Below are 15515 nucleotides of genomic sequence, written 5' to 3'. Positions count from 1 at the left end.
AATAGGAGCTCGAGGGGGGCGGGGCTTATGCCGTAACACAGACACGTGTACAGGGAAGCAGGAAGTGAAGCGGCTCACTTGGTGCCTGTATACAGTAAGTACTATTCAATAACAAATAGTCTATGCTGAGGTAAAAATGTCAAAGAATGAATGAAAACTAACCAAAAATCGGCTGTAGCTGCGTTTATTTTCCGTTTTTGAAATGTTTGAATGTTTAAATGCAGCAGAAGTTCACGATGGTCTGTAGCAGATAAACTTTATTCGGCACTGCACTCACTTTATCATATCACTAGATTGTTTAATAGTTGTTTTAACAGTTATTCAATAAAATATCAGTTGTTTCGATGCTTTGGTGTTGATTTGAGCATAATGACAGGTGCTGTGCTCACTCAGAAACAGTCTGTTTACACATCTGACACTAGTCTAGATATTGTATTGCTTACACTTTATTTTAAGAGGTCCGTGTTACAGTGTAATTCTACATTTAAGTGCTGAGTAATATTTGTAATGTACGTACTATAGGGTTAGGTTTGGTTTAGTTGCATGTAATTATGCATAATTTATAGTTAGTACTACATGTAACATGCATAACAAGGACACAAAAATAAAATGTTACCATATTTATTGTAATTATAACCACACAATTGTGTCACTGAGCTTGTCATTAAGTGAACGTTAATTCTACTTGCAAATAGTTAGAGTTGGGGCTTGTTTTAATCTCCAGTGCTTACAGGAATCCTGGATAAACAGGATTTGGTTCACACCCAACTCTGTGATGTCTAAACCGCATCTGCGTCTCTTGTCTGTTTTTCGTTTGCTCAGGCGTCATGCTTCCAGGCTTCAGTCCTGTGGTTCAGGCCCTGCTGGGGACCCTGTTCACCTGGGGGCTCACGGCAGCTGGAGCCGCTCTGGTCTTCGTGTTCTCCGGCAGACAGGTGAGCCGGGTCTCTGAAGAAACAAGCTTTCATTTAAAAAATGAGAACGACATGAGCATTAGGGCTGGGTATCGATTCAGATGTTCTAATTCGATTCGATTTTCGATTCCTGATTCGATTCTCGATTCGACTATAATAAATATAGATGTAATACAAATCCTATATTTATAAAAAAGAACAGTGGACATAAGTTTACAAGTGGTTAAATAATACAAAGAAATTAAGAGCCACAAACCTGTATATAAAACTCTTTTTATTTTAGGTTCACACACTAAATGCATTCACACACTAAATGCATACAATGAATAGACAGGATTTTGATGCAAGATGCAAAATTGATGCTGAAAATTGGACAAGTCAGAACAGTCACATGCCTTTGATCAAACAGGATCAGGTTATTTTATGTTTAAGATAGATCGATAAATAAATATCAGTTATCACTTTTTAGACATTTTTTTTTTTTTACATTGATCTCACCTAAATGTTTGTTTTTACAATGGGGTAATTTTTTTTGTTAAGAGTTTATGCAACACATGGAAGCTTGATTTCAATATTTGAGTTAAATTGAAAAAAGTAGCACAAATAAATACAATAGAATAAAGACACAAATAAAGAGACATAAAAAGAAAAGTTTTTGGGTAGGTCAGAAATACTACAGAAACTGAATAAAGTAATCCAATGTAAAATAACACTGGATAGTCTTTTAGTCCTGACTGAATTAAATACATTGGCTATTAATTCTGATTCCTTACAATTAATGCTATATTATGTTGTTTTGACAACAAAATTAATGACAGACACATATGGCTGCGTTCACTTTAAGAGCTAGTGCACGGATCCATTACTGTTTCATTATACTGTCTGTCACCAGTGTTGTGCTAGTTACTAAGAAATAGTAACTAGTTACAGTTACTAGTTACTTCATTCAAAAAGTAACTCAATTACTTTGTTGATTACTTGCACCAAAAAGTAATGCGTTACTGTGAAAAGTAACTTTTTAGTTACTTTTTTAAAGAAAGTTCTTTAATGTTCCCATTAATGCCCTTTTATGCGTTATGGTCTATACAAACACAAAACTGACTTAAACAGAAAGTAATTTTTAAACACTATTTTATTTAAGTCAGACCAGCACAAACTGAATATATCACAAGGATTTCTGAAATAAATAACAAAACAAGCATGTGTAAAGCTAGTGATGTGTTTGCTTTCTCAACATTGATATGTTCATGCAGCTGACAGTAATACGTTTTTACTGCATGAATGAATATTTGAGCAATACAATTGTACCTTGATCATTCTTGTTAGTTCATAGTAGGCTAATTAACTAAGGTAATAACAGATACAATAACAATTTAAACTCAATTTCAAATGTATTAAGTAAATGTTGAAATTAAAAAACTAACAATGAATGATACTTCTACAACATTTATTAACCATATTTAATGCTAAAATTGTAATCTCATTGTAAAGTGTTACCATTTTATATGATTCAAGCTTATAGAAGATGGCCATATTTAAATATCTGCAAAGGCCAGAGCATTAAAATTACATAAATGTAGACCTATATATTACATGTATAGTCTTTCACTTTATTTGCTTAAATTTTAGAACACTTGATTAGGAAACTTGATGTCGCTGCATGAACATATCAATGTAAGCAATCACGTCAGCTTTAAAAATACAACTTTGCCGGCTAATGAATGCATAACAGTGACCAGCTGGATATAAACTAATGCAAATAGATGGTAACAATTGCGACATAAAACATCTGGGTCAGGTCTGCGTGTGTTTTGGTCACATTGCTTTAATCGCTTGAGGTAAGTTAGCCGTTACTAATGTTATTCCTCTCAGACTCGACGGCAAGCTTCTGTTCTTTCTCAGTTGATGCAGCATCTAGACAAAATATTACTTTATAATGATATGGCAATGTGTACTTTAGTGTTCTGTATTCATACCGTTTCGCTGTCTGTGTTTTAAATGCGCATCTGAAGTGCTCAGCGCTCTCCGTGCAGCTTGTAATCTCCGTGCTCGCGCTGCCTCACGTGTTAACGTAAACAACTCAGCCAGTGAGTTTATGTGTCCTCTCGCTCTGTATAATGCTAGCAGTCTCTTCAGTGATCTCGTACTGTGTAATGACAGCGCACACTTCTCAGCCGCTCCAGCAACTAATTAATTTAAAAAAGTAACGGACAACGCACCATATGGTAACGATAACGGAGTTACTTTATTTAAAAAGTAATGCGTTACAGTATTAGTTACTGTCAAAAGTAACTGCGTTACAGTAACGCGTTACTAGTAACGCGTTACTGCCCAACACTGTCTGTCACAAGCTTTTTATGCTTATTTAAGACATAACCGACTGTCTTTACGAGGTTACTCACCAAGACCAGAGTTTTGACATCATTTTGCGTGTTTTTAACTGTTAAAGCGATATAATCCACGAAAAAGAACTTTCGTTACTGGCGAGCTGTTTGTGAAGCGGATTTACTGTATGTGCACGAGAGCGCGCGAGCACTGAATAGTTTAAAAATGCTTGAATGTTTAAACTGGTAAAACTTAAAAAGACTTGAAAATGATAAACGTTAGTTATGATGCAATGCTGGCTCGATTGTGCAAGTGAATATTCCGCCATGTCATGACTCCTAAACACGAGTGTGTATCAACGCTTGACGCTTGCCTTGTGCAGAGAGACACAAGACGCAGCACAGCGAGCCCTGAATATGGAAAAAATCGATTTGTGGCCATTGAGAATCCATTTTGAATCGACCACCTTTTTAAAAACGATTAATCGAAAAATCGATTTTTTTCCCCCAGCCCTAGAGCATATGATGACAGAAATGTCAATCTGATTCTGACCCAGACAGCAACATACAGTGCTTATCATAAGTGAACACACCCATGCTAAAGTTAACTTTGGAATTAAAATATCCCCACTTCATCACATACCTAGAGATCGGCATGGTTTTATTTCAGTTAGCCTATAGCTGGTTTGATTTGCATTGAGAGATGATCTTATGGAAAGGACCCCATGCCGATCTCTAGGTGTGGTGAAGGGTGTGTGATGAAGTGGGGATATTTTAATCCCAGAGGCCGAGGGAACTTTATCAGGACGCATAGTGTCCCGGATCCATGAAATAACTGGCCTTTAAAAATAAAAATCTGCCCCTCTATGGGAGTTTAACACAGGGGTGTCCTGACTTATGCCCCCTGTATTTTAAGGAAGAACATTTATTTATTCACGATACATTATTCATTCATAAAGAAAATTGGTGTCCTTAAAGGTTGGATTTTTCCTAATTTTTTTTAATTAAGGAATTAAGATCAATTTCCAAAAAATGATTTTTTATTCCTCTTTTTAGTTAACTTTAGCATGGGTGTGTTCACTTATGCTAAGCACTGTAGTGTCGGCCCACATCTGATACGTGTTGAAACAACATGTTTTGTGGGCCGACACTATGTTGCTGTCTGGGGAATGGCTTTCTTGTTTTCGTTGAACACAGAAAAAGGTATTTTGAATAATGTACTGATGACTTTTATCCACCTTAGTGAAAAAAGAACAACATTTATTTCATACTAAGTATAGTACAAACTCATTAACATTTTTACTGGCATATAACCTGAGACTTAATGATGTAAATATTGTAATTATACTTTATTTGGAGTACTTCTTTATTGCACAATGCACATTTCTTAATATTAAGCCTAAAATGTGTAATAATAATCAATAATTATCACTAATAGTATCTCTGTATAATATCAGCCATTACATGCTAGATATTTAAAGTGTATCTGAAGTATACTTGCAATAGTTACACAATCAAATATACTTAAGTTTATCTTTAGTTGGACTATTTCCAGATAAATAAAGTGCATTAAGTACAAAATTAATTGTTCCAATTTAGCAGATTTTAAGTATATCAATTTAGTAGATCAAAAGTACAATTGCAGGGTATTTTTATTAAGTACATAAATATGTAAATGTATTTGTAGTATACTTAGCATGAAATAAATGTATTTCAAACACATTTTTGTGTGTTTATTTTTCACTAGGGTAATTTTAGTTTTAATTTTAGTAAAAAATATTTTTAAGCATTTTTTTTTTTTAGATTTACACAATTGAAGTAATAGTTAAATTCCACCTAATTGAATTGAATAATCCTTATGTATTTTAATTGAATAACTGATTAAGGATTGTTCAGTTATTCAATCAAAAGTTGTATTTTTTTATTCAGTTCAATTTAAAAAAGGCTTAATTTTTTTTAAGCGAGTGTAGGCTGAGTAAATCTAAATCAGTGTTATTGTTGTTAACTAAGACTATTTCTGTTAATTGAAATTAAGTGGAAATGAATTAAAATATAAATATCAGTTGAAAAACTCAGCAGAGAAATGTTGCCTTGGCAATAAACTGAAATAAATTCAAATTAAAGCACTAAAATTATTAACTGGAAAAAGTCAAACTAAAACTGAAATAACAATAAATTAAACCTAAATAGCAATATTTAAAAAAAAAACACAAAAAATTACTAAAGCACAAAACGAAATTAATACAAATTAAACATGAAAACTAAAAATAAAAGATAATTCAAAATATTAATATAATTTTAATATAATAATTATATTATTATTTAAAACTAACACTCTTATTTGATTAAGTTTTCATCAATGATTCAGTTTTTTCCCTGTTTATTACTGTGAAGCTGCTTATATCGGTATATTTTAATGCGCTATAGTTAAAAATAAACGACGACTTTTTATTTTTAGTGTGAGTCAAAGCATTGAATCAAACTGTGCTAATGTGATGATTTGAGTTTTGTTTACAAGAAATATTGTAATTTTAACAGTAAAAAACTGTACAAATGCTACTATAAAAAAGTTACCTTGCTAGTACTTACAGTGAAAACTGTAATCGATCACATGGGACATTTCATGTAATTGTATTTTACAGTAAACTACTGTTAAATGTACAGTTTTTGGAAGTGAAATATATATTAGTATTTACCTCAGCTTGTGAAAAGCTGCTTCTGATGAACTTCATTCATCATGTCTCTCTCATCACCACCTTGTTTGAAGAATTTTTTTTAACCATTTTTTTTTTACGGTAAAGTTGTGGCGACTACAGCTGCTGCTTCTTTACTGTAAACTTTAAAAAAAATTTTTTTTTTACAATGTATCTTTTTCTGTCCTCCTCTCAGAAGCGGATCTTGGACGGCAGTCTGGGATTTGCGGCAGGGGTAAGAGACCCGCAAACCCTATTTTTTTACTTTCATTCTTTGCTTTATGTGTCCGTCATTTCTTCACCTTTTTGCCATCAATTCTTTTGGTGTCACCATCACACATCTCTTTAAATAAAACAGATATTTGACATCCGTTGGTAAGGGCAGGCAGGGCATGTTTTCTTCTCTTCTGCGCAGGGAAACTGTCAGTGAGGCTTAGAAAAGAATAGATGTTATTTATCTGTGACCCAGAGTTAATTACACTGTCTGGTTTTGATTATCCTGAATATCTAATGCAACATCAGGTTTGCAGAACTCTTGTTTCACAATTCATCCTTTGTGCTCGCCTGAAGGACTGTGGAAAATTATCTTGCATTGAAAATGAAAAATATAATTTCCTTGACATTAAATATGCATGGTTTGTAGATTGTAATTTAAAATCCAGTAAACTAATAAAGTGAATAAATGTTTATTTTCTGCATGCACGTTCAAGACATAATGAGAACTGTAATGATGCTCAATCTTTAGTTTAAATGCAGTCTTGTGTAGTTTTTTTCTCTTATTAAATCTGTTGCAGAGATTGAGATTGTTTCAACCTTTAGATATGATTGTACTTGACGACTGTTTGTCTTTTAAATCGCATATTGATCTACAATACTGGATGAGAATTTATTGTAGGAAATTGTTACTAACATCATTAAATTGATCAAAAGTAACAATAAAGACCTTTATAATAGAGAAAGAATCCTACTTCGTTTATCTGTCGTTCATAGAACTTTCTGTTCATCAAATAATCCTGAAAAAACTGGTTTTACGGTTTCCACAAAAATATTAAAGGTCCCGTTCTTCATGTTTTTTCGAAGCTTTGATTGTGTTTACAGTGTGCAATATAACATGTGTTCATGTTTTCACACAATTTACTTATCTGTATGCCGCTGTTTTCACTGTCCAAAAAACGGCCCGATGACTTCCTTGTTCTATGAAGTCCCTCCTTCAGAAACACGTAACGAGTTCTGATTGTGCCAGCGGGTCCTGTGTTGTGACTGGACAGCAGCTTATCGCACGTTCCCCGGAAAGGTCACGCCTCTTACCATAAATTGGAGATGCATGCGCAGCTGAAGTGCTTCTTCTCCGTGGGAGCGCAACAAGACCACGCCCCCTTTTTTGTGTATTCCTGTGGGCGGAGATTAGTCAAAAAGCTGTTCTAGTTACGTCATTAAAAAAGGAAGTAGAGGGATGTGGTCCAAACCGGCCGTTCGCTGTATGCTTTGAAAGGGGATATCTCGCTAGGCATTGAACTTTGAGCTTTATAATTTTACAGGTATTATTTATGCTCTAACAGCAGCATTACACACTAATTAGAGTTTGAAAAATGGAATCGCGAAGAACGGGACCTTTAAGCAGCAAAATACCGTCCGTCCATCCGTCCATCTATCATTCTGTCCGTCCATCCATCCATCCATCCATCCGTCCATCCATCCATCCGTCCATCCATCCATCCATCCATCCGTCCATCCGTCCATCCAATCCAATCGTCCATCCATCCATCCATCCATCCATCCGTCCATCCGTCCATCCAATCCAATCGTCCATCCATCCATCCATCCATCCATCCATCCATCCGTCCATCCGTCCATCCATTCAATCCAATCGTCCATCCATCCATCCATCCATCCATCCGTCCATCCGTCCATCCGTCCATCCGTCCATCCAATCCAATCGTCCATCCATCCATCCATCCATCCATCCATCCGTCCATCCGTCCATCCAATCCAATCGTCCATCCATCCATCCATCCGTCCATCCAATCCAATCGTCCACCCATCCATCCTATCCAACCACACATCCATCCATCCGTCCATTCAATCCAATCCAATCGTCCGTCCATCCGTCCATCCATCCATCCATCCATCCGTCCATCCAATCCAATTGTCCATCTTATCCATCCACACATCCATCCATCCGTCCGTCCGTCCGTCCGTCCATCCATTCAATCCAATCCAATCGTCCGTCCATCCGTCCATCCATCCATCCATCCATCCATCCGTCCATCCAATCCAATTGTCCATCTTATCCATCCACACATCCATCCATCCGTCCGTCCGTCCGTCCGTCCATCCATCCATCCAATCCAATCGTCCATCCATCCATCCATCCATCCAATCCAATTATCCAACCACACATCCATCCAATCGTCCATCCGTCCATCCGTCCATCCATCCATCCATCCATCCAATCCAATCGTCCATCCATCCATCCAATCCAATTATCCAACCACACATCCATCCATCCATCCATCCAATCGTCCATCCATCCATCCAATCCAATCGTCCATCCATCCATCCATCCATCCATCCAATCCAATCGTCCGTCCATCCATCCTATCCAACCACACATCCATCCATCCATCCATCTGTCCATCCAATCCAATCGTCCGTCCATCCATCCATCTGTCCATCCAATCCAATCCAATCGTCCATCCATCCATCCATCCATCCGTCCATCCAATCCAATCGTCCATCCATCCATCCTATCCAACCACACATCCATCCATCCATCTGTCCATCCAATCCAATCGTCCGTCCGTCCGTCCGTCCAATCCAATCCAATCGTGCATCCATCCATCCTATCCAACCACACATCCATCCATCTATTGTTGTATCGCATCACGTCCGTCCGTCCGAAACTTTTTAATTTGGTTTACAGAATTGACTGGAAGATTAGCTGAAGGCTCGTGCTTGTGAGCACGACAGACTCCATCATCATCATCATCATCATCATCATCATCATCATCATCATCATCATCATCATCATCATCATCATCATCATCATCATCATCATCATCATCATCATCATCATCATCATCATCATCATCATCATCATCATCATCCTCCTCCTCTTCTGAGGTCTGCTGTTGTCCATATAGTCCTTTAGTTTTGTGGTCTTGCTTTGCCTCAAGCAACTGTGTTCCTGTTAGATACACCACAGCATCTGGCATCATGACAATGCCAATAGCAAATACTCCTGAGGTCATCCTCTCTCTTTCTATGGTGAAGATATGGGAGGGTGAAGGCATCTGGACAGGCTGTTAGGGGCTTTAAGAAACGCCGAGGGGCTGTTAGTCTGATTTGTGTGGTCAATTATAACCATGTTTTCAACAATAGTCGTCACCAGAAATTAATGTGTTTAGAGGAAGCATTTGTTCTGTGTAGTCTTTGTTTGTCACTGAAGATTAATGGCTGTAATTTCTGGAAGTAGCAGTCGGTGTGTGTGTGTGTGTGTGTGTGTGTGTGTCTGTCAGTGCTTTTGCCTTTTTAGACAGAAAGTGTAGAGTGACAAAGTAATTAGGGAGCGTGAGTGATGTAAAGCAGTCCAGACTTGAACCTGAACCCGAACCCACTGCTATGCCACAACACTGACAAAAGAGTCGACTTTTAAAAGCATTACAATCGTTTTTTCATTATAAGGTCCACTTATAGTGTAATTGAGGTTTCTTGCACCAGAACATTTTTGGTTCATACCACCATTTTCCCTGGCCTGTTTTATGTCCACTTTTTCCTCCAGATGTTTAGAAAAAATGTGTCTATTTGCATCCTCATTATTACCTCATCAGGGTGTGTGATATTGATATCTCATAAATGATATCTTAATGTTTTCTATGAATGTGTTAATAATGATAATTAGACAATATTTTGCTGAGTGTGTTATTTTGCCGGTTTAGGTCAAGTTACCTTTATTTATAGCGCTTTATACAATACAGATAGTTTCAAAGCAGCTTCACAGTAATAAACAGCAAAATAACAACCAATATCTGTGAAAAAATATGAAATAATTTACAAAACATGCACAAAAAGTATGCTGCTCGTATGTTTGTCATATATAGTTTTTAAATAAGATATTTTTTAAAGAAATTAAGTGACTGTAAATACATGTATAATGTTACAAAGATTTCTATTTCAAATAAATGCTGTTCTTTTGAACTTTCTATTCAAAGAATCCACAAATATATGAAGCAGCACAACTGTTTTCAACATTGATAATAATCAGAAATGTTTCTTAAGCAGCAAATCAGCATATTAAAATGATTTCTGAATGTATAAGTACTAATGGTAAATGGACTGCATTTATATAGCACTTTCACCACCAAAGCGCTTTACATTTTTGCCTCACATTCACCCATTCACTCACTCATTCATACACCGATGTATAAGTACTATAAATACTTTTTTGAGTATTTGGATGTGTTCAGAAATTTGCTTACGTTCACATAGGATCCTTTCATGTACGTTTATAAGTAAGGCTCATGGTCTATTAGAACGTGTGAAAGATTTAAAGGTTAAAAGTAAAAATGCTGGAGATGCTTGAAAGCGATGCACTGATAATTATTGAGTGCTGTGAAAGATACTGAAGGCGTGTGTGTGTGTGTGTGTGTGTGTGTGTGTATAGTAGACTTCCTGGTTTTTCCCCCCTGACAGATTCAGTGTTGTGTAGGTCTGTATTAGGTGTTCACTTTGAAATAAAAAAGTATAGTTGTAACTTGAAATGCGCCTCCCATATGTAATCATCAGCTGCGTATCGAGCACCTCTGAGGGAAGGCGGGTAGATTTAATTATACAGAATGTAGAATTTAAATGCGGTCTAATGCTCTCCATCCCCGTCACTGAGCCCGATTACAAATCAATACCGGACCGATGAGTTCAGAGAAGAGCCTGGGATGGGATGGCTTGAAGTGTTGGATAAATACTGTGTGTGTGTGTGTGTGTGTGTGTGTGTGTGTGTTAGAGCTCAGACTGAGAGGAGAAGAAGGAATTCAATTACGGTTAAATTGGTAATAAAAACGTTAATGGCCAATTTGGATCTTAAATCTGATTTCAGTGCTTATTTCAATTCATACATTTCATTTTATTCATTCAGTTTAATTGCTGTAATTACTAAATGTCTATAAAATGCACGTAGCGCGGAAACCAATCAATGATTTTATCATGACCCCCTAAGTGATCGGGCAGACCAACACCGTAAGCCGTAGAGAGTTGAAACTTTGAGGGATGGTAGTGCACATCCTCGGCCTGATGGTGGCGCTACAGTGATCCAAAGTATGTAATGAGTCATGACTCCTAAACCGATCGCTCAATGTCTTATATTGATGGAGTTCTTGGCTCAAGACAAACAAAATGCATGTCACTGATTCGATCGTCACTCGTGGCGTAATTTTCAGGTATTATGGATAAAAAAAAATAAAAAAACGACTATTGCGAACTAGTCCGAGGTTTTTCGCCCGATTGGAACCAAACCATTGCAGAAATATTCTAAAAAGGTCGAAATTTTTATTAATGTCTGCGATGGGACACCAAAACGTTAAAAGTAGGCGTGGCCACTTTTACTAAAACGGCTATCCCTCTTGAACGGATTGAGATAAACTCGGCTTGGTCTGTGGTCGCGTAAAAAGTTGCGGCGACTGGCAAGTTGGTTGTGTTATACAATGAAAGAAAAACAGGTAATACTTTATTTGAAGGGGTGTGCATAAGACTGACATAACACCTTCATAATCATGACATGACACATGGTTTTATGCATGTTTATGACAACTGTCATTAAGTGTCATTCACTCAATTATGACATTTTGAATGCAAATATGAAATTGTTTGAGATGTCTTTGTTATGACAACTTGACATAAACCAATACATCATAACCTGTCTTGGTCATGACAACTTGACATTAACAAGACAACATAAATTGTCATAAATATGTCATAAACATGACATAGCAGATTAATTATCAAACTTAACAAACCACTTAGCTTTATGGGTTAACATTACATTAAACTGTCAGGTGGTTGGCTTTGACATTGGCTGTCATGAGGCATTATAACTGTATCATGAATATTTTTCTTGACCTCAACTACAGTGGTACACATTGAATTTGTCATTAAAATGTTATAATGGCCTCATGACAGCCAATGTCAAAACCAACCACCTGACAGTTTAATGTAATGTTTCGCACACACACGCCCAAGACATTCATACCATATGATAGAATAACGATAACTGATAAAAAGCTTTAAAACATATATTTCCTTAGTAAATGGCCTGGTTTGGCTGTAAATGGCTCAATTTCCATCTATGATCTACGTGGTTAAAGGTTTGCTTACAGCTGCAGTCCGTAGCTTTTTTGGGTTAAAAATTATCCAAAATCATTTTTTGAGAAAATATATAACCAGCCAGTGTTCAAAACTCTGCTTGCCGTAGCTCGACTCAAAACGGGAAGCTTGTAATAATGTTTTTAATTCCAGTGGTACTGGTGGATTTCCAGCATGTCTTTGCGTCATTACGTCACATCTGTACACACACATCTGTACACACACATCTGTACACACACATCTGTACACATAAAGAAGAGTCTCGGCTAGTAGGCTATGAGTGTGAGGATGCTGGAGGAGGAGATTTATAGCCTTTTCTCACAGCACTTGATATAATCAAACTTATTAATTTGATGGCGGATCCAGTAAGGTTCAAACGACGATCACCAGCGACAAATGGAAACTCACCCGCTGTAAAATACAAAAGACTTCGTTCGTACTTCGGAGTGGCTACAGAACAAAAGAGACTGCAAACGGCCCATGCGAAAACAAGGATACATATCTGAAGGGCATTACATGTAGTCACGCAATACGTTGTTAAGATTAACAATTTGAGAACAAAGTATAATTCGCACGGTTTTGCGTGATATGATAAGCGATCGTTAGATTTAATCAGCGCGATTTACTGCAATGTCAGAACCAGAACAAAAGTGGATGTTTCTTACTTGTTCAGATTACATTTTCCGGTGAAAATTCTTAAGTTGGTCATACTTCCAAAAAGAATAATCTGTGATTCTGAATGCCAGTATCCACACCGGCGGTGACTGACACACACACTCTCCTCAAACACTGTGTTCATCCGCGCTGTGCCGCGCCGAGGCACAACTCACGTAAAGTTAATAATTCTGCGAATGACTGCAATTGCAGATTTCCAACAGAGATGGCGACAGAGGAAAAACTGCGGACTGCAGCTTTAATTAAACAATAGTTTTTTACGCACACGCTTGAAGGCCTTAAGGCTTGCACCCCGTTAATTGCTGCTTGCAGATATATACAGTATATATATATAATTTTTTTTTTTTTTTTTTTTAGCTTAACCTGCATACTTAAACTTCCAATTAAGTTTTCTCTGGTGATTTTTAAATGGTTGAAGTCACACAAATTGTAAAGGATTATTAGATTACATGCTTATATAGTGTATACAGTGCAAAACTGGCAGATGTAATTTAAATTATAATTGTCTTTTGAAGAAAAAACAGGTCGCTCTAGTTGATTGTCTCTACTGTAAATGTAACTTTGTATTATATTCTGTATTGGCTTTGTATTGTACTCTGCACAATGACTGTGAAGCTGAATCTAAACTAATGTAATAGTTTGTGTTTTTTTGCATTTTAAAGGGGTCATATAATGGTACATGCACTTTTACAAGTTGATTGTACTGAAATGTGTGTTGGCAGTGCCTGTACACACACTGTAAAAAATGATCGTGATTTTAACGGTAAAAGACTGTAAAAATGCTACATTGAAAAACTGTTAATTGGTTAACAGAAAGTTTCCTTACTATATACGGTAAATAACTGTGATAGATCTAATGGTACATTTAATGTAATTTTACTGTAAAATACCGTTAAATTTACAGTTTTTGAAAGTGAAAAAGAACAACTCATTGTATAATTTACAGTGAAAAACCGTAATTTGACATTCCCACAATTCCCTGCGTGACACTTCACATTTGATTTATTTTTGTTGAAATAACTGTTTCTTCTTAGTTTTCTTAGATCTTTTCTTATCAGTTATGTACATTAGAGTTTTATGTTACATTTAATGTTGTTAAATTAATGTTTATTGCATTTTTAAAATTTCATGTGTTACCATGATGCTGTTTAGTGTTTGTGTGAATGAAACTGTGCAGCTTCTATATTAGTACTAACTTCTTCGTGGAAGTGCAGCTTGTGATGAGCTTTGATTTATCATGTGACTTTCTTCACTGCTGTGATGAATGTTGGTAGTCAGTGTAATACAATGGTACAAAACAGATATTAATACATAAATAGGTTGGAAAATTAACATTATATCAGATAATGAAATACGGTTTATTACTGTAAATTTTAAGTTAAGTCTGTAAAACCAATAACGTTTGTACCATATTTTTGACGGTAAAGTTCTGGCAACCACAGCTGCCGGTATTTTACCGTAAAAATGGCATTTTATTTTTTACAACCATCATATAATGATAAAAATCCATCCAGTGTTTTTGTTTTAATCTCCTTATATGTTTTCCCCTGCCTCAAATCGAGCCGTTCGTTTTTGTGACGTCAATAAAACGGAAGCCCCTCCCACGATTGTTGATTGACAGCAGCGTTTCAACACAGCCCCGCCCTGAGCGAGCGGTCATCATCATAGTCCGCCATTGTTGATACGCTGGAGCAGAATGGCGTCTAAGCGATTGTGGTGTTCTGTTCTTGGGTGTAATAACGAACACAGTCATTTTAATGTTCCTGAATCCGAACCGCTGAAGACGCAGTGGCTGAGTTTGTTTTTGAAGGGAATATTCCCCACGAGCAACGTCAATGCTCTCATGTTTGCGCGAATCATTTCACACACCAGACTGCTTTATAAACGAGGGTCAGTATAAAGCTGGTTTTGCTAAGAAGCTGCTCCTGGAAAAAGAATCGGCACTAACTATTCGTGTTCCTGCTGCACCTCCAGAAGAAGTGAGTGTAACGTTTTATTAACCTTTAACGTTATATTAATCGTTGCAAATCGCGAATAAAAGTTTTTCATGACCATTAGTTGTAACGTCAATCTGTCAATGAACTAACCTATACATCAGAAAACACACAGCGTTCGTATCTCACTTCTCTACCGTTACCCTGCCAGTGCATACAAAAATAGATCAAAGTGCCATTACGTTAACCAACCATTCTGAAACGTTTGAGCCTTAATTGTCGAACTTCTTCGGGCCGTCATCTTGTTCCGGGTGCGACTCCGGTTCAAATTGATACGGTTGCACAGATGTGGTGTCCTCAGAAACTCCCGCTGCCATTCTCCAAAATATACCCTCAACTGTTGTCAAGGAAACACTTCACGTGCGCTGTGTCGAAACGCCCGCAGAACAGAGGGGCGGAGTCAGCGAAGCTCATTATTATTTAAAGGCATATGCACTGAAACGGCGTGCTGAAAACAGAGTTGTTTTTGACCAGGTAAAATGAGTGTTTTCTTAAAATACTAATGAGAATTTTTAATAAAAGTACATTACAAAGTTTTCATTTAGACCCTAAACATTCATA

General features: G+C 36.7%; 1 protein-coding gene across 1 annotated transcript in view; it reads left to right on the top strand.

Moving 5' to 3' along the window:
- The window catches only part of LOC130071350 (zinc transporter ZIP11), a 178440-nt gene continuing 162925 nt past the window's right edge, over positions 1-15515 (top strand). The window contains exons 1-3 of the mRNA XM_056236092.1: positions 1-94; positions 823-935; positions 6128-6166. Of these exons, the coding sequence (XP_056092067.1) occupies positions 828-935; positions 6128-6166 (147 nt within the window). The 5' untranslated portion in view covers positions 1-94; positions 823-827. The remainder of the gene's footprint in view (positions 95-822; positions 936-6127; positions 6167-15515) is intronic.

Source organism: Rhinichthys klamathensis, unplaced genomic scaffold (genome assembly GCF_029890125.1).
Source record: "Rhinichthys klamathensis goyatoka isolate OS25496 unplaced genomic scaffold, OSU_Roscu_1.1 h1tg000438l_1, whole genome shotgun sequence".
Taxonomy (NCBI): Eukaryota; Metazoa; Chordata; class Actinopteri; order Cypriniformes; family Leuciscidae; genus Rhinichthys; species Rhinichthys klamathensis.
This window is presented reverse-complemented; position numbering and strand designations above follow the sequence as displayed.